General features: G+C 33.7%; 1 protein-coding gene across 2 annotated transcripts in view; it reads right to left on the reverse strand.

Moving 5' to 3' along the window:
• Positions 1–21,215, reverse strand: part of Vps13B (vacuolar protein sorting 13B) — a 352,214-nt gene that overhangs the window by 23,168 nt on the left and 307,831 nt on the right. For both annotated transcript variants that reach the window (XR_015038688.1, XM_085808080.1), the window contains exons 47-48: positions 19,110–19,280; positions 4,566–4,730 (exon numbers count right to left, since the gene is read on the reverse strand). Coding sequence is in view for 1 of the 2 variants with exons in the window: in XM_085808080.1 (XP_085664206.1) it covers positions 4,566–4,730; positions 19,110–19,280 (336 nt within the window). In the remaining variant the exon portion in view is untranslated. The remainder of the gene's footprint in view (positions 1–4,565; positions 4,731–19,109; positions 19,281–21,215) is intronic.

Here is a 21,215-nt window from a genome sequence, read left to right on the forward strand (position 1 = left end):
GTGTCTTCATTGGAAGGTAAGCATGAGTGAGTTGTTTTATGCATCCAGGCATGATATTGGCATTGGGAGCTATTGCAGAATTCCTGCAGTGAAAGAAAGAATACTAAACGCAGTAGGGTATAATCCTTCATCAAGCTCGAGAGCTGTAGGATGTGAGCCATGCAACTGTTTTGAAGACATTACATGAAGATGGAATGCATCTGTATCATTTACAGAGAGTGCAAGCAATAAAGGCCTGATGATTATCTTCCATGTCACAGCTTTGCCCATCAGTACCTACAGCAGACTGCAGGCAATCAAACTTTCCCTGAAGATGTTTTATTCACTGATGAGGCTACCTTTACATGGTTGGATAAGTTTAACATCCATAATTCTTACCTGTTGGCTCATGATAACCCACATGGCCTACCAAAAAAGGTAAAGGTTTTCCATTAATGTTTTGGCAGGCATTGTACACAATAACTTAGTAGGACCATACATTCTACCCAGTTGTTTAACTGGCCAGATGTACAGCATATTCCTACAGGAGGTCTTACCTGAACTTCTGGTCAATGTTTCTCCAGCTGTTCGCAGACGAATATGGTTCCAGCATGATGGAGCCCGAGCTCACTTCAGGCGGAATGTCAGGAATCATCAGGATGCTGTCTACTGCCAGAAATGGATAGGCGTGGACCAGTTTCCTGGCCACCACGTTTTCCTGATTTAACCTGCTTGTATTCCTTTTTCTGGGGTCATATTAAAAGCCTTGTGTATGAGAGTCCCTTCATAGCTGCAGAAGATCTTGTTGCATGCTTGTCTCTTGCTGCTGGACGTGCTCGACATGTCTGATATCTTTTCTAATATACGCCGATCCATACGTCGCTGCTGTGAATCTTGTATCGTTGTTGGTGGCTGCTTTTTCAAGCACCTATTCTAAACTGTCAATATTTTTTTCCTTTTTCTTTACTTGTCTTTTCAATTTCCTGTGACATACTGTTTTACATGCTAGAGCTTTAATGTAACATTACCGCACACATATTCCTATACGAAATCTGCTTATTCAGGTCCCTTCTACCTGCCTTTACATTTTTGACATATAGTTTTGAACCATCCTGTATATATGAAAATAAATTGGCTGATACATTTGCAAATATTGCAAAATTCAGCAAAACTTATCTTCCTTGATTTTTTCCTTGATCTTTAACAAAATCTGCACAGTTCCCTCCTGAAAAGAGTTTATGCCTGATCATTCTTTAAATTGATAGAGCTTTATTCAAACTATGCCAAGCTAAAGTAACTTTTTTGCCTAATTTTAAATACTATACATTTATTTAATATGACTTGCCTCATCTGTCAATGACATGAACAGAAAATATTACACATACTTTAGATAAAACTATACGAATAAAAATGTAATGAACAGTTAATTACATATCACATAAGTATCACAAAATGCTTTGTAACTTTTGTGATAACCAAAAAAAAATTATGATTTTTTTTTTCTGTATGCATAGGTATATTTTGCATTAACATGTTAAACAAATAAAAATGTTTATACTTATTTAATTTTGATTTTTAAATTACTATATTTTATGGAAGTGCAAGAATGCAAGCCTTGCACAAAAGCACAAAGAGGCTGCATACGAATGGGGTGTCATTGCTTGCTGCCCTTTCTCAAAAGAAAACTTCTTATGACTTATTTCTATGAAAACTGCTCTTTATAATACCCATTTCTTTCATTTTTATAATTTATGAAAATTTTAATGAGTGCCCTGTACAACAACAATGGAAGGAGATATTTTGGGGAAAATCCGAGTCCTCATTTTTGATATTCTAGCCCTCCTTTGAAATGGAAAAAATATAAACTAAAAGTAACACAAATCAGATACAGCGAAGTACTTAATACAAACATTGCATCACTGTCAGAATAAATTATGTTTTTAATAATATGACTAAAATATCCTAGGTTAACAAAATTCTTTCAAGAAATAATTTAAATAGTAAGTGGAGTTAGAAAAAAAAAAAAAAAAAAAAAAAAAAAAAAAAAAAAAAAAAAAAAGCAGAGAAACACACAGCAGCCTTCAAACCACCAAAAGTAGTAACCGGTTTTGCAGATTTAGAAGATTAACTTAGCAGTAATAAAGCAACCTTAAGACAGCTGAATGGTAATGCTTAGCACTGTTCATTCAGCTCTAATCCTATTTTTTTAAGTTTTGCATTTCTTACCAAATTTTGTCAAAAATAATTTTTCTGAGTTTGTCTCCCTGTTTTACAGGAACTACAAAATTTTACCATAAAATAGATTCCATTGTTTTTTTTGGGGGGGGGGGGACTTTGGCAGTGTATTATGCACTAGTTTCCAAATTTGTAAATGCCTGTTAAAGGACAAAAAATTTACTGCACATTTAGAGGCTGTTCAGGGCTAGGGATTTATCTAAAAGCAATGCAATATTATTATTATTATTATTATTTATTATTAAAAGAAACTCAACAAGTTCCCCATGTACCACATAGTATCACATGGGGCTTACAGAAGTAAGTATGAAACACAATACAAAATAAACAAGAGAAAATTGAAATAAAATCAAGGATGATTACAAAGTTTTACAATGAATTGACAAAAAATGTTAAAAGCACTTCTCTCAGAAATAAATTGGTAAAACTCTGGAGGCCAGTTAATATTAAAATTTTTCAGTCCCAGTTTCAAGACTTTTCTTTCGCTCTCATATTTAGGACATAGAAGAAGCACATGTTCTACATTCTCCTCGCCGCCGAGCCCACAGTCACAGACAGACTCAGGACTCAACTTAAATCTGTTCAAATAACTTTTAAAATTCCCATGTCCAGTAAGAAACTGGGTTAATTTGTAATTTGTAAAGAAATGATGACACGACAATCTCATTTTAATAGAAGGGAAATATCTTCTAGTTAAACTCCCTTTATTTGAATTAATGAATTCGTGATTCCACGACTCCACAATGCTTTCATACATGACCTTCTTATAGAAGGAATTAGGGATATTGACAAAAGTGTCAATTTCCTGCTTAGTCGCAGTCTTAGCAAGGAAATCGGCTCGTTCGTTCCCAACAACACCTGTATGACCACGAACAAATGAAAATGAAACCGAAATATTTTTATCCTTTAGATTCTTCAGTTCTTTTTGAATCTCGATAATGATATTATTGGAAGAAGAAATATGTTTTAAGATCTCCAAGGATGAAAGAGAATCAGTACAAATGAGATAGTCTGAAACAGCACTATTTTGTTTAGAGACCCATTTGACGGCGAAGTTTATGCACAAAAGTTCAGCTATGAAAACGGTACATTCATCTCTGATTCTAAATTGAAAGTGCTCAAATTCAAGACCATTTTTGAAGACAACAAATGCGAGACCAACCTTGCCATCAATTTTGCTGCCATCAGTATAGCAAGTTACAGGCGAATCACCCACAATTTTATTGCTAAACTGAATAAAATTAATAGCATTTCTTTCTGAAGGATGAGGGAGATCAGATAGAGGTAAAATACAATCATGCTGAGAGACAGTAGAAGCAGAAATATTTTCCTTATAAGCAATAGAATGAAGAATGGCAATGTCAATTGGAGGAAAACCAGAAATTGCATAAACAGACTCATAGCTTACGGTACGATATCCACATATGACCCGCAGAAGGATCCGTCTTTGAAAGCGTTGTAAATATCTATAATTTATCTTCTTCTTGAGCGATATACCCCAGGCTCTAGAGCCATACATAATGAAGGGTGCAATTCCTTGTTTATAGATGAGCGAATGAACGTTGTAATTAATACCGTATGTGTTACGTGCAATACGACTTAACCCACGCTGTAATCTATCACATTTCTCTGATACATAAGTTAAGTGTTGTTTCCAAGAAAATTTACAGTCAAGAAAAACCCCAAGATATTTCATTTGCTTTACCACAGTCAAAGGGGTGCCATCGAGAGGTAACTGAAATGCATCATAACAGATGTTTCGCTTTTCAATAATCATAACCCTGGTTTTATCAGGATTAAAATCTAATTTAAAACTTTTGACCAAAGCAATACAATAGATCCTCATATTTAAGACTGAAAATGTAAAATATTTGTAAAAGAGAATATAGTTATGCATGTTAGTGAATGAGAAATAACTTTAACAAAATCTGTACATTTATGTCAAAATACCAGCGATCAAAAAAAAAAAAAAAAAAAAAAAAAAAAAACTAGCACTCAAGGTTGTATATTTCAGGAACATTCATTTGTAAAATCTTCCATTAAGAAGGTAAAGCCAAGGTAAAATATTTTCTCTGTATCTCTATTAGAAAATGCTTCTTCAAGCATTCTATTTATTATACTTTTGAATAAAATTTTTTTCAGTGATAAATACCTATTCTGCCTAACACGGAAAAAATTTAAACATGCATGATAAAACAAATTGTATATAATGCAAAATAACTTTGATAAAAGTATAAATCAATATTTTCCAGTTACAGTACTTCTATTTGATTAATTTTAGACATGAGGTAACATCTTTTATGCTTCATTTACTTTTTAGGGAAAATGAAAAATAAACCAATTAATTTTACCATATCCTGTTTGAGATAACAATTCTGCAGCTCCACCAATGGGCTTTGTAAACATGCCAATAATGCCTTTACCAAGTCCACCAACTATTCCAGAAGCAGTTTGCATTGGGGTGGATGGAGATATTATGACTTGGAGAGGATGATCAACAATACCTGCTACAGCACCTGCATAACAAAAAATACTTCAATTGAAGGCACCACTGCAAATAATCATAAAAGGTTATACATCACTACAATGGTTTTCAGCTAAATGGGTGATTATTTTATGACAAGATTATTTACAATGGCGGGGAAAATTAAAGGACCAATGTTAAAAAGATTCTTTATATTAATTCTATTAACTGAAGTCCAATGGAAGGCAACTAGTTGGGAGCTAAAAATCAATGTTTTCATGTAGACAAATGATTCTCAATCATTTTAAAGCTGCCACCCCCTAAGAAGCAAAAACTTTTTTAATGCCCCATGTAAAAATCCTGTAATTCAGGGTATGGAAAAGGAGGGATTCCTGAATTATAAAAGGCAAAATTTACAAGTAATTTTTTCAGTAGACTTACACACCAAATTTGTTAAGTTGATAGTTTTGTCCTGGAAGGTAATTACCGTATATACCTGCGTATAAGTCGAGATATTTTGGACAAAAAAAAAAGACTTCAAAGTGGGGGGAGGGTCGACTTAAAAAATAAAAAATTAAAAGAATCGGAAGTTCAAAAATTTCTTTATATAATGCAGTTGTTTTCTTCCCGCATTCAAATTGGACGACTTATCAAATAAGTCACTTACTTGAAGTAATTTCATGACTTAAATTATGTGATGAACTAATCACAGAGTTTCATACTTTAACTAGAGTAAGTTTCGATTAAACCAAAGAATTTTCGGCCCCCGAACAACCGATCAATATCGAGCAATAAAAATGTTTCGCCAAGAAAAGAGAAATGCAGATAGTTTTTACGTACATATAAGTCTTTATAATAGTTATTGTTCATTCATGAAATACTTTTGTTAACAGGCGTACACGTCAAAATTTAAAAAAATTGCTCAGTGGGTTAAAGATGCTTGGAACGAAATACCCTCTGAAATGGTTATAAAATCATTTAAAAAAATGTTTTATTAGCAACGAACTAGATGGCACGGAAGATGATACTGTTTTTGAAAGTGAAAATGACGATGAAGGCTCTAGTAGTGATTGTAACAACACAGAGTTCGAGACTGAAAATATGTATGACGACAGAAGAGTTCTATGAAATGTTTGGCGAATCTGACCATGAATCGGATGTTGAAGGATTTCGGAAGTGGGGGGGGGGTCGACTTATACGCGGGTATATACGGTACATTCTTTTGGTTAAAACTGAAATGACTAATTAAAAAAAAAAATTCTTAAAACATTCTTCCATGATTAAAAAAATTCTTTATTCTTAGTTAAATAATTAAAAAAATAGAACAGCAAATATACAGTAAATGAGTAATATCAATGAAAAATAAAGTATGATCAGTGGGATGTTTGTGTTTGACGTTTCAGAGCCAGATTCTGAACATTTGCTTCAATATTTTTAGAGAGATAAGGCGCAAGTTCCCTCTTTACACGATTTGGAGTCGACTTCTCTTTTTTGTAATTAGACTAGTCACAGCACTGAATCCTCGCTCAACAAGGTAGGAGGAAGGGAATGCAATTAAAATTTTTTGACGTTCGTCCACAACCCTGAGTAGTAGCGACTGATGCTAATTTGAAGCCAAAATTCTGTGAGACGATCACCATTCTGGAACCTGGCTTTCAAAGTTTAATTAGTTGAAAGTTCAACTAGTTCCTCCTGAATCTGGACCTCTGCTTTCTAAATATTCATAAAAGGGTTCTTGATCTATTATGGAATTTCCAGGAACAAAATATCCTCAAAACACTCAGAAAAGTCCTTGTGCAAAGACTCAAGGGGCTGACAGTAAATTTGTGTGTCATCGAACGGAATTTCATTGCTCTTATGCAGATCTGACAGGATCGGAAACTGGCTGAAACCAGTTGTTGCGACCAAAATTCTGCTTCCATGAAGCGAGTTTTTTTTGGGAAGGCAGAAATAACAGATTTTGTGTAATCAAATTGAGCTCTTCGCCTTGAAGCTGCAAATTTATTCCATTAAATTTTGCGAATAAATCGGTCATGTAAGCAACATCAATCTAAAATTGTAGCAACCTGTCTTTCAGGCTACAGCCTTCTCTTCAAGCAACTCAAGTAAAAAAGATTCCAGAATCTACTGCTAAGGCAGGCCGCCTTTGGAGAGCCAGCGAACCTCAGTGTGTAAAAAGCAAGCGATTGAATTCTTCATCGTTGTCCTTACACAATTGCCTGAGTAATTGATCGTTAAGGGCATTACTACGAATTTTGTTCACAGCAGAGATGACAAATTGTAACAACTCATGCAAATGGTCGTTGAGGTTTTTTGCAACTAAATGCTGCCTATGAATCCCGCAGTGAACAGCTAAAATACTTTGTACCTCTTTCTTCAAAAGGACGATGAATCCATGTTGACGACCTACCATTGCAGGAGCTCCATCGATGGCAAAAGGAATATTTTTCTCTAAAATAATCTTTGACAGTATTAAAAATAAGATTCATTTTTAGTATCTACAATCAAGCTTTTTGCAAAAAGGCATCTCTTGAATAACTTTGCCTTCCTTCACAAACCGGACGTATGCTAACAGTAAAGCTTCATTAGTACTTGGCAAGGATGCTTCATCAACCTGGAGAGAAAATTTGGTGAGTTTCAAAAGATTGAAAAAGGAAGCTTCAACACCTTCAGCCATCTCACAAATTAGTCGTCACACTGTATCATTGTGTAATGGGGCATTTTTCATAATATTGGATGTGGCTGGATGGTGTAAAACTGTTTCTAAAACTTCCTTGACAGCCAGCAGTATCAACTCTTCACCAATGGTATGAGCTTTCCCCAATTTAGCAACTAATTTTGATATATTATAAAAGGCTACCAAGCCACCATTGCATTGTTTTGATGAAACTAATAATAAGCCTGAGACAGACACTGCTTTCAAGAGCTTGTCCCTGATGTTCGTGAAAAACAACAAAATCTTTATTTTGTTTAAAATCTTTATTTTTTTTTTGTCAGGATGAATTTTTTTCCAGATGCTCCTGTAAACGAGACGGTTTCATTGCCTTATTATATAACACTTTGTTACAAAGTAAACATATGGGCAGTTGCAACTTTGAGGGCGAAAGAACGAATCCAAACTTCAAGTATGTGGAACAACATTTCTTTTTATTAAGCGACATCATTGGTGGCAGCAAAATCTGATGAGGGAAAGATAACTATTTCTCAAAACTAATAATTCATGATCATGATAAAGAGCTAATAAGCACAATTACCTAGGTGACTGACCAAATAGCAATGAAACTAAATTAAAACTGACAGAGGAAATAACACAAATGAAGCGAACGAACAGCAACACAAGAAACACGGGTCAAATCTAATATTCATACTGAAGGGATACTCAATGCATGCTACACCTGCATACTTCTGGGCATGAATATTTATTTTTGAGTTTTGGCTGATGATTTTAAACCTTTCTGACATCTTCCAAAGCTGTTATTTGCACCATAGAAATACTGTCTAAAATGATCTGAAAAGTTTTGTTTAAATGAAGCAAATTTTACTTTTTGAATCTTTCTCTTTTTATTTATTTATTTATTTTTTCAAAAAGCAGCAGAACAATTTTACATTAACCAAAAAAATTGTGTTTGCAGATTTTTCATAAGGTATTCAGTAGTACAATTTGGGAATATAGTCTGTTGGGAAATATGGTGGCAATATACTTTAAATTAAAAATTTTGCACCACATGGAAATACTTCTCCTACCTTGACTACTTATTATGTTATAGAAAAGCAGCAAAGTTGCATCATATTAAAATGTTTAATGAAATGTGCACTGAATTGCAATGAGTGTATACACACAATAGACATATTGCAGGAAGGTATTGATGTTTACTTCAACATTTATGCTTTGGCAATTTCATTGTAAGCATTTAATTTTGTCTAGCATTTTACATTAAAAAATTTCCATTTTATCATACATTTTATAGATTGTTATAACTGTTAAACTGGCTTCAGGTGAGGGAAGCTCACATTCTTTTTAGTTTAAATAAGCAAATTCAAATTTCCACATGGACATAGACACACACATAAGCTGCATAGTAGTCTGGAATACATTTTGAATGAAAAGAAAAAAAAAAAAAAAAAAAAAGCACAGTTAGAGAAGTTGTGTCTAACTGGAGTAAAATGACTATGTACTGTCATAATGAGACTGACCACATCAGCTATACAAATGGATTCTGGAAGTCACAAACACTATGAGAAACAATGAAAAAATGTCAGTAGCAAACCAGTGGCGTATGAAGGCAGGTATGGTCCACATTGGGTACTAGCTTTACGAAGGCAAATAAAAATTGTTGTTTTTTATTAATGTGCCTTTTTGTTACATAAAATAGCATTTCAAATAATTTAAAAGGGGATTTACAATTGCTAATTTCAGCAAATTGTGGGTGAATAATGTGATGCAGTAATGATTTAACATTATTTTGTGGTGCATGGGCAGCGTTCTGTCACATTTCGTTTTAACTATGCTAGTGCTCAAGCAGACAAACAACTGGTCATGGTGAGTCATCATTCCATTCCTGCCACAAATATCAATCGCCCCAAGTTGCTCTGTGCAATAAGGTGGCATTTGTAACCCACATATCATAATAATACAGTCATCATGGAAACATTTTAGGCAGTGGTATGGAGGATACTGTCCATTTGCTCACAGAGATGACCATAAAGTAAAGAAGTATGTCTATCTCAATATAGCATGTTACTCGTGTCTACTAAACAGCAAAGCAGACATGCTTGTTTTTGTTTACTTTAGGATCATTCTACAAGTGAACAGACAATATCTCCTAATCCCGCTCCTTAAAATATAACCACACAAACTGTGCCTTATGAACAGCAATAGTTTGTGGTACTGCAAATTATTATTTAAACATTAATCATATTTATGCCATGAAGAATATCCACCTGTGAAACAGTGAAAACGGTTTTGCTCTATTATATGGTACTTTGCTTCATTCACTGAAACTTTCTTCTTTTTCCCTTCTATGATACAAATTTTTGTAAGCAGAGTTTTGAATTTGTAAAATAAAATAAATCCATTATTATATCACTATCTCACTAGATACTACCATATAGAGAAAGTACTCTAATCATAAAAAAATGACAATTTGAAGAAAAAAACCAATTTTGTTTTTTTTCTTTTAAATTAAAAGAGTGGTTTTTACAAAATGTCTATCTGTATACGTGTGTGTATTTATGTCTTTGGACAATACTAATTAATTTAATTAATAACTAATTTGTAAGTTAAAAGAACTAAAAATGTTTTGCAGAATAAAATATGTAACTTTACTTTTTTTGAAGCAACTTTGATTTTTGATTTTTTTCATATTTCAGACAGACAATCATGAAGTGACAATGTCCAAGTGAAGCAAAGAAAGAAAAAAAAGCAAAGCCAAGGGAAGGAACAAAATGCCAAAGTTTTGGAAGTTCAGTCACTGGCTGACTCAATGCTGAAATTCGTTAAACCTTCGACATCAGTATGAAGTGTGGAAGATGAGTGAACTTGAAGTTAACAAAAAGCCTTATAGAACGCATGAAAGTGAACAACAAACTAGAGAAGATACTCACAAAGAAATTAAGGAACTAACAGGAAATGATAAATTTGGATATAATAATAATGAAGAAGAAAATAAATTAGAAGACAGGGGATCAGACAAGGAGGAAGGAGGAGGAGGGAAAGAAGAAACTAACAGTAATAATTTGTGTTCTGACATCTCTGATTGACCCTTCCATGTTCCAGACAATCTTAAGAGTTGACTTATTAAAAGAGGAAGTGAAGCATTTCAAAACAATGATGGACCATTTGTTTCAGTTAAGAGGCAAGGGGATAAGACTAAGAAGAAGGTTAACTGTCAATTGACATCTAATTGGTTCTACATCAGTCGGCCAAATGGGGAGAAAATTCTGAGAACCTGAATGGCATACTCAATTAAATACCAAAGCTTGTACTGTTTTTATCATAAGCTCTTTGGCACAGATGCAAGTTTGAGTAATACATTTAAATACGATCCTGTACTAAGAGAACACTTAATCAAGCTAGAACAATCAACTCAGTCATCATCAGGTAAGATGTTAACAAGCTGTCTCTCACCACAAAAAATGAGTTTATCTCATTTCTGGTTAGAACTGTCAATTAAAAGATTCTGACTGATATTTTAATATCAACTTTGGCAGTACAACCAACATCTTACACATTGATCAAATGAGTAAAATCATTCATTGCATTCACATAGAGAACAAGGAAGTTGAAATAAAGGAGTCATTTCTAGATTTTTTGAACTCAATGGGAAGAAAGTTATCGATATAACAGAATATATTTTAAAGGTTACTGAACAAGATAGTCTAGATAATAATGTGTCATGGACAAGGATACGGCAATGCTTTTGCATTAGCTGGAGTGCATTCAAGACAGGACTTATGAAATTAATCCTAAAGTACTATTTGTATGCTGTACAAAACAATTCTTAATCTGTGTAGAGTACACTCTTTCATGACAGTTTCATTATGTGACACTTTTTTGAGGACCTGAGAAAGTCTGCACGTGTTTTCCTCAGCTTCTACGTACAGTTGGACAATCCTTCTCACAAATTTTAAAATTACTTCCAGAAACAAGATGGAGTGCTTACTACAAAGCTGTTAATTCTATGTTTAAGTGCTTTGAAGAGACTGTGTGATGCTTTAGAAATGATCAAAATCAAAGCAGCTCAAACTCTGAGGCCTGCAATGTGTGATTTCTTGTTTGTATGCTTTTCGTGTTTATGGAATAATGTCTTAGAAGAAATCAGCTACATTTAAAAGTATTTAGAGATTCTTGCAATAAGCTTCAAGAAGTCTGTTATCAAGATCAGATGTCTAAAGGTCTTTATAAAACACAAAAGAAATTAACTTGTTAAGGAAGCACTGCAGTCTCCAACACATGCACGAGAAGAGACGAGCATTCCTGCATTAAAATGAACTACAATGAAGGAGAAAATTATGCCCAGAGAGAAGGCTGCATGTGAGCTGCTGACTTTGAAATAAGAACTGAAGAACTGAGTGTGTGCTGATGGGTTTCAACAAGAAACTGCACTCGTTACGAAGACATGGAGTGTATATCAAATTGATTTGCAGTCTTGGGAGCCTAGAAACCATTTCAAAACCTTGGAAACTGAACTTCCCAAGTTTGTACCATAAGAAGTCCAAGATCCGGACTTGTAGAGACTTCAGTGATTCTGCATTTGAGATTTTTTCGGATTTTAGATCATCAGCTTAAATCTAATAAGATGATATGCAGAAATAATAAAATTAAAAAATGAAATAATGAAGCATTTATGAGTTTAAGGGAATCAAATTTAAAAAAAAAAAACACCCTCGATATTTATTAAGTCACTTTAAACATTTCTTCCAATGTAAGCTATATAATCTACTTTGTTCTTCATCCTAATACCTTATCTGTAATTCTACAGATAGATAAAATTTCTTGTACAGGTACAAAATTCCATTGTTCAAGTCTTGTAATTGCCATGTCAAGGTTTCCCAGTAAATTATAAACAAAAATTTTCGTCTTTTCAACAACCTCTCTGTCACTTTCACCACTATCTATAGTGATATTTTCTGGATTAAGAAACATACTGCAGATTTTACAGTCCGTTAATTGATTGAAGATTGGCGCATTGTCATCAGAATGAAAACATTATGTTATATCATCTTCATTTATTACCACTTCTCCGCATGTCTTCAAAAATTCCATTAATTAGTTTTTTTTTTTTTTTTTTTTTTTTTTTAAAGTTTGTGTTAAGTGAACAACTTCACCTTTGCGGAAATCATCATAAAACTTAGAGACATCTACTATACATTATTGGCGATGTACCATGAGATACGCAACTTAAGACCTATAAATGCATGTAGAATTATGTTTTTTTGCAAATAAACTTTAACAGTTGAAAAAATGCACTAGCTAATTTATCTTACTTTGAATGTTAATAATTCATTGTGTGTGCAAAGTAATATCTTACTTCAACTGTCCTAAAAGTACAAAAAAGCCACTACAAAATAGAAGTAACTTTTAGCTTTTTATTGAGAATGAGGGAGGATGGGACAGAATGAGTTTGCCATCAATGGCTTAAATCATTACACAAAAGTGTAAATACAACCAAAAGGTTAAGATTGGCGACCTTGATACTGTACTTCTAATGAATAAATTCAGATAGGGTTGTTTATTATAATGCATTGGCATGAAAATTGGCATAAAATTATCAGAATGGTACAGTACTCTGTAAAAAAGCACTTTGAAACTGTAGTGAAACACAGATATGCTTTAAGAGTTTGAAGTTCGTGGAAGCTGTACAAAACGGAAATTAAAATATTCTGGTAAAAAGTTATGAAAATCGAAATTAGTATGATAAAAGTAATGGCTACTTAAACAGATTTTATGTAGAAATAGCCAACACTGTTACTTTAAGAAAATGAGCATATTCAAAATAAGTCTTTTAGCCTTATTTTGGAAATTTGTATGATGCATTGTAAAATTTGATATGATATTAAATTGTATCTAGAATTTTTATTTTATTTTAATGCAGTAATGTGCTACTTTTTAGTTCTTTTGGAGCTATGAATTCACACTGGGGTATATTCCTCACTCTTTGAAAACAGGATGTAAAAAATTTTGTCGTGTACATACTTTGTATATATTTTTATTTTAAATTTTAGTTTTGTACTCTCAAGTAGTCAAGAAGGATGAAATGCATTTTCAGAATTCCTCAACTGTTCTCATTTAATGTTCGAAATAATGGCAGCGTGATGAGTCTGTTTTAAATGTTAAACTAATAATTAATTAGCAGTTTGTCATAATTATTTAAAGCATTTTCTTTTAATTAAAAAATTCTTTAAAAACTCCTTGTGCTTATAAGGTATTTCTTCCACCTTCCTAGCATGCCTTCGTGGTGTAGTGGTTCTGTATGCTGGGCGGTATTCCAGAGGTCCATGTTTCGATTCTCGGTAAAGGCATTGCTCATTTTTCATCTTGCCTGCTTCCAAAAAAATACCTAATGTCTCTACAGTGGCGTCCGAACTAAAAGGGCTGTGGATGATGACTCTCCACACCCAGGATTTGGCAATTGGTTCCTCTAAAAACCCCAGTCACCCTTTAAAAAGGGGAGTATGTAAGGTATTTCTCCTGCCTTCATGGTGCAGTGGTCAGCACACTGAGCCAGTAGTATTTCAGAGGTCCGTGGTTCGTTTCCCGGCAAAGGCGGTTGCTATTTTTCATCTTTCCTGCTTCCAAAAATATACCTAATGTCTACTGTGTAAAAGGGTTGTGGATGATGACTCTCCACACCCAGGATTTGGTGATTGGGTCCCCATAAAACTCCAGTTGCCCTTTAAAAGTGGGAGTATATAAGGTATTTCTCACACTTCCCTAGCGTGCCTTCGTGGTGTAGTGGTTTTGCACACTGGGCTGGTATCCCAGAGGTCCGTGGTTCGATTCCCTGCGAAGGCAGTTCCTAATTTTCATCTTGCCTGCTTCCAAAAAATACCTAATGTCTCTTTAGTTGCTTTTTGTTTACTTAATAAATAATTCCCCAGTTATAATAGTTCTTTTCACTTTCCCATAAAGTATAATATTTTTTGTGTGAAAAACTATATTTTTAAAAAATTAAATTTTCAATCTCAGCTGCTTAAATTTTGGATTTTCTAATTAATGTCCTTAATTTTAATTACTTTTTAAAAAATCTGTTTAATTATATATATATATATATATAATTAATATACATTTACATATTCTAAACTAATATATATACACACATATACTGTATTTACTTGCACACACCCCTTGCATACTTTCCCTCTTAGTTCTTTGTTCAGAAAAATTTTCAAGTATTCGTGCAATTTTCAACTTCCTCGGGGATGTCAGAAAATGAACTGCCCTAAAAATTTTTAAATCCTTGTAATGATGATTTTCATATTATTCATTTGTTCACAGATTTTGGGTGCTTGAGCTCTGACTGATGGAGTAGTAATAGTGAAGCTCTTCAAGAAAACAGGGATATTAAATGCTCTTACGTTTTAAACCACTGCAGATGGGAAGACAGACTGAACTATGACAGTGGTGATGATCTGCAACATACAGCAGATGACATGGAGAGCAGTTTAAGTCACATTAAATTATTTGAGACCTAGGGAGTAGCAGGGGATGGCAATAAGAGCAGATCAGGTTCAAGTTACAGAGAAGCAGAAATGAAAATTTATGATTAGATATTGTAATGTTAATATTTCCATGTATTACTATTGGAAAGTAAATTTCTCTTAAATAAATAACATTGTGATGATTACCAGTAGTTTATCCATGAATACATTTATTTTGTTATGTCCTTATACCTGCGTCCTTTGGAAATTAAATTATTCCCATAATTTTCCACTCTTGGTTTTTGTACAATTAAATTAGAAAAAAAAAAAAAAAAAAAGAGAGAGAGAGAGAAGCAGGAAAATATGAAAGTAAATATGGAATATGCCAGTAACAAATTTCATCTTTTAATCAGGTTACCACATCAGCAATTTAATTCAGAAGTTGCAAATTTTTATACACTGTATATAGTCAGACTTTATGCTCTCAGTAATGCAAAAATATCATTCATAGACAACACTTTTGTGAGAAGCTCATTCCTGATCTATTTAACAAGCATTAAATTAAGATGATTATTGTCTGAATTTACAAAGTTGAATATTTATTTTTCTGTTTATTGCATTCTAAGAATAAAATAATTTTAACATGCATTACTAGAATGTTTTCCATGAATTAAAAAAGAAAAATCAGAAAAATGGCAATACTAAAAAAGTTACATTTTGATTTTAATGAAACTAAGCAATGCCCTGCAAAATATAGCAATAAGTATAATATTACGAAAGTCAATTAATTACCAGACACTAAATTTCTTTTAGATATTAACACATATACAAAGCTGAAAAACTATATGCACCAGTTTGCTAGAAGGAAAAGAGAGGCAGGAAAATACAAAAGTAAATATGGAATATGCCAATAACAAATTTCATCTTTTAATCAGGTTACCACATCAGCAATTTAATTCGGAAGTTGCAAATTTGTATACACTGGATATCATCATGCTTTATGCTCTCAGTAATGCAAAAATATGAAATATAGCAATAGGTATACTATTATGAAAGTCAATTACCAGGAGCTAAATTTCGTTTAGATATTAACACATATATAAAGCTGAAAAACTATATGCGCCAGTTTGCTAGAAGGAAAAGTACCTTCAGTATGGACTATGATCATCTCAAACAGCAATACAGCACATGCAGCAATGTGTGATGCTGTTATGTATGTGGTTTATGAGGTCAGGAGGAAGTGAGAATCAGTGTTCGTTCATAGTAGTTATAAGTGCAGCAGAGATCTGAGGAGGACAGGAGAGGGAAGAACATGGGTTCCCAACCTTATGTTTATGAACATGGGGTCCCAACCTTATGCCTGCAGGCACCATGTGCCTGCATAACGTGTGCCCATCAGTGGCCACATGCACCACTGTCCATAACGTGTGCCCACCACTGTGTAATCACAATAAAAATGTTTTAATTTTCAACAAAATTCTATGTGAAAGTTTTCTCATTTTTAATGAAACAGAAATTATGTCCAACATAGCTACCAGCACAAAGCGAAAATGAGACCAATCTTTTTTTATGTGCAACTATTATTAACTCTATCCAACTATGAATTCACCTTGAGAAAGTAAATGATGCCCGCTGTTCTACAAGGTTGTTCAATAAGTTTCCAGAGCGCCATCTATTTGTCAATATTAGACCTAAAACTTCGACGCCATTTTCATATTTGTTCTTTCTTAGGAACACGTCAAAAGTTTCATTTCGATCTGTTAATTTATTCATCGTTTAACCGCCCTTTATATCTAACGTGTTGTGCCTTTTTTCAGGTATGGGTAAAATTGAGCAAAGTGCAGTTATCAAATTCTTTGTAAAGAAAGGTTTAAAGGCAATGGAAATTCATACTGAAATGGTGAATGTGGTGGGTGAATCTGCTCCTTCAAAAACAATGGTTTGCAAGTGGGCTAGTTTATTCAAAAGTGGTCGTACCAGCCTTGAAAATGATCCGCGAGAGGGACGTCCAAAAACTGCATCAACATCGGAAATCATCGGAAAAATACAAGATTATGGTATTGGAAGACTGTCGATTGACTGAAAGAGATATAACAGAGGCTTTAGGCATTTCATTGGGCACAGTGAGCAATATTTTCAGTGTTAATTTGGGTTTCAAAAAACTCTGTGCAAAATGTGTGCCGCATTCTCTAACGTGGAGCAAAAACACATTCGGATGCGACTTTGCCAGCAACATTTGGAGCGTTTTAAGAAGAATAAAAGAGACTTTATCTGTCGATTTATCACAATGGATGAGACTTGGGTCTACCATCATGAACCTGAATCAAAACAGGAGGCTAAAGGCCCATTTACACTAGCGGAACTTTGAGCCTAAGAAACGCAGCCGAATTTGAAGGCTCGTTTGAGAGCTTTTAAACAGCAATTTTTTCGTATTATGAGGGAATAGTTAACTCTTAAACTCTTGAATAATGATATAAGTTACGCTGTTTATTTAAATGTGTACATATTCAGTTTCAGTTAAAAAAAAAAGAGTAACATTTTCGCCATTTAGTGAAGCTAGCAACTTCCGCGTGCATTTCTTAGGCTCAAAGTTCCGCTAGTGTAAATGGGCCTTGAGGAGTGGTGTGAACCCGGCTCTTCGGCACCGAAGCGAGTTTGTGTGCAAAAATCAGCCAAGAAGGAGTTAGCATCAGTTTTTTGGGATGCAAAAGAAATTTTGTTTATAGATTACCTTCAAACTGGCAAAACAATTAATTTGAATTATTATTGTAACCTTTTGAATCAATTAGATGAAAAAATTTGCGAAAGAAGAACTGGATTACAGAAGAAGAAAATCATTTTCCACCAAGATAACACACCTGCGCACACAGCTCAAAAAACCATTGCTAAAATAACTGAATTGAAGTATGAATTGTTGCAACATGAAGTACGAATTGTTGCAAATCCTATTCACCTGATTTAGCTCCCTCTGACTTCTGGCTTTTCCCACACCTCAAACAATATCTCTGTAGAAAATGATTTTTTTCAAATGAAGAGGTAATAGCTGCCGTGGAGGGATATTTTGCAGAGCAGCCAAAAAACCACTACAGTCAAGGGATCCATAAATTAGAATCGTTGGAATAAGTGTATTGAAGTTGAGGGAAACTACATTGAAAAATAAAGTCATTTTTACAAACAAAAATTTGTTTCTTCATTTCCATTCCGTGAACTTATTGAACAACCTGGTACAGATATTCTAGAATGTGCTCTTAGGGACAAAAAGGTTGGGGACCGCTGCCTTAGAGAATCCAAAGACGCTTGATGGAGATCTAACTGGACTCTTCATGTACTGAATTGTTTACTGCTGAAGATAATATTCAGCAATATGGCCTATGTGTTTTTGCTTTGCCATCTGGTAGGATGAAATTCTTACCCTTACGTGACTGCAGTGGTAGGAACCTATTGCAGTGTCATAAGGGAACACGTAATTTTACCTATGTAGGCTGCAGTAGTAATGGTTCCATGCAGAGACACAACACCTATGTATCCACTCAAAGCAAACACTGATGCTACGACCTCCATACAAATCAATTTCACCAATATCTGATGGATGGTAATAGGTTCCAGGTTCTCTCCATATAAAACTTGGTGTTGCTTAGGAGGCTAAACCTGAATTTATATTTATAATCTCAGCCCCACTGAGTTGGGTATGAACTATCATGTAACACTATGGGGAAATAAGCTGCAGCTCACAGTTCTTCATCAGAAAATAAGCAGAATTATAAATTAGAAGAGGGAATGAAAAATCTGCTGCAGAAGCTTCAAATTCACCTAATAATGAAAGTGCCACTGCATTGTGATTGCTGTATTGAATTTAAAGTGGACACAAACTCCACCGAGAAGTCAAATGCCTGGGTATAGTTAAAGACTTTTCATCAATTCTTCACCTTCAAATGAATTCTATGTATAACATTTCTGCTAAAGAATTGTCACTATTGGTTTGATCTATTATTTATAACAGATTGCTGATTATTATCTTACATCAGCCATTGAGGAAAGGATTGCTATAGTTTTCTCCATACATGTACAGGTTTCTATATGTACGCAGAAATGTCACTCATTCTTAAGTTTTGGACAATTTTTTAGGCATTAAAATATACATTTTTATTGAATTCTTGAGAAAGTCAAAGTGATTCACAGTGATATAGATTTGTAAAAAAAAAATAATTAAAGGACCAACACTTATAGGAACATACGAGCAAGTATTAAAACAAATTATACAGATACATTGGAAGTTAAATATATATCTTACCAAGAAGACTGAGTCCAAATCCACTTAATCCTTGAATGAAACCATCTGAAATGCCTTGAGGCAAATGGCGTCTCAGAAGTTCTTGCCGTGCTAGATGCTCATCATCCATGCAAAAGAAATCCATATTTTTTGACACACTTGAAGCCAAGCTAGCCATGCATATAATAGCACCTGAGAAATAATAGAATGAAAAACAGATTTCATAAACGTGCTCCTAATTTTAAAATTTGTATCTATTCTGAGAAATCCTTTTTTATACAATACATTATTGAGATCAGAATTATAAAATCTATATTCATGTCAGTTTGCTTAAAACATAAAAAGAGAGATCTAAATGCATTTCATTGCTAGAGATTATTACATGTCAATAAAAAATAATTTTATACATAACAATTACATATTCACAAAAAATTAAAGATCTGTTTCCACCATTTTTCTACACAAAATTCATCTTATAAGCTATTGACATTAGAAAATTAAAAAATGTCAAAGAAGCATCATCACTAGATTACTCATAGATTTAAGCACTTGTATCTCATATAAATGCAATAAAAATAGCTTATAAGTAATTAATAATGCAGATTTTATATTAGTAGTCAAGTTATGATTTATATTTAGTAAAATTTACATTGGTGATATAATACGGTGGCGACATTTATCGCATTTCTGTACAAGATTAATTAGCACATTAATTTTATCCCTATTCCTATTTTTTACCATGAGTTCCATCACAAGAGTAGAATAGATGGGTTTTAAACTGTGGACAAAAGTGTAAGATAAGAAAGAGAGCAATGTTAATAGCAAAACCATTCCCTTGTGTTTCTGAAAACTAGTAATTTCTGGCGTTTTTGGTGAATTTTTTTTTTTTTTTTTTTTTTGTTTTTACTAGTATTTGTGCTAGAGACCATGCTTACTTTTTAGAAACAGGGTTCTTAAGTACTTGAATTACTATTTGTTTTGTACATATTTAAAATTTGTTGAGATTTCATACTTCCCAAGGAGTGGTGATTTTTATAACTGTTAAGTAAGTTTGTATCTACAATTTGTGACATAAATAACTTTAGTTAGGTTTTACTCTTGTTGTGTGCAATTAATGTTTTCGACTTGCGATTTAAATGCAAGCTTGTTAAGTAAACTATAACCTAAGAAAGATAAATAAATGTAAATTAGATTAAGTAAATGTAAATTACATTTAAACTTATATATGTGCGTGATAGAAAGAATGTTCGGACCAAATGTTCCTGCTACACGGGACTTTTCTGAGAAACGAGAGTCTGGTAGCACTGGTTTAAACGGGAGGATTCTTAGAAGATACAGCTATGCTGGAAGCGAAGTCCCACCTAGCTACGGAAATGATGTACCAGTTACGTGGGATTTTTTTGAAACCTCGCCGAAAATCTGTAGCTAGGTGGTAGCTAGGTCTGTAGCTCTGTCCCAGGTAGAGATCAACCAATCAGATGCAAGTTCTGCTTCTGAAGGATCATGTGATCCCAATCTGAGCAATAATCGATTACTGTTTGGCATTCGAGTCTGTTTAGTAAGTAAGTATGGTAACCTAGCTATGTAGGTTTCATGGAAATGTGCGGGTTCTGAGTATTGTCCCTTTTGACTTCCAGTCTCACATAGCGAAAATATACGCAATTGGGACTTTAGACAACACCTAATTTATCTCTAACACACCAATCTCCTGTCCCCCTTCACTCACATGACCTTCTGACCAGAATTTACTTTTTCATCTCCTCCATCACAGTAACAGTTGATCTTTCTGTGTTCTGCTCTGCGGGAAAAACATCTCATAGTTCATGCTATGTTTTACAGATATGAACTTTACTTATATATTCAGGAATACGGCTTTTGTTAAGGTGCTTTCGTTGTAGCCTGCAAACAACTAAAAAGAGCTTTCTGTGTCTGATTGCCCTCGAAATTCATAGTATTTTATTCAAAATCTACTCTGAACTAATACTGCTTTTTTTTGCCCAATTTTAAATAGTATTACATTAGCGTGTTTCTCTTTTATTTGATTTGTTGAAAGTCATACAGAACACCTGTCAGTAAAATTGGTAAGTTTTCCTTTCATTCTTTCTACCGTTTGTCACTCTGAGTAAA

The sequence above is a fragment of the Stegodyphus dumicola genome, chromosome X1 (genome assembly GCF_044657685.1).
Source record: "Stegodyphus dumicola isolate Sdum_Otavi_A_Nest chromosome X1, ASM4465768v1".
Lineage (NCBI taxonomy): Eukaryota > Metazoa > Arthropoda > Arachnida > Araneae > Eresidae > Stegodyphus > Stegodyphus dumicola.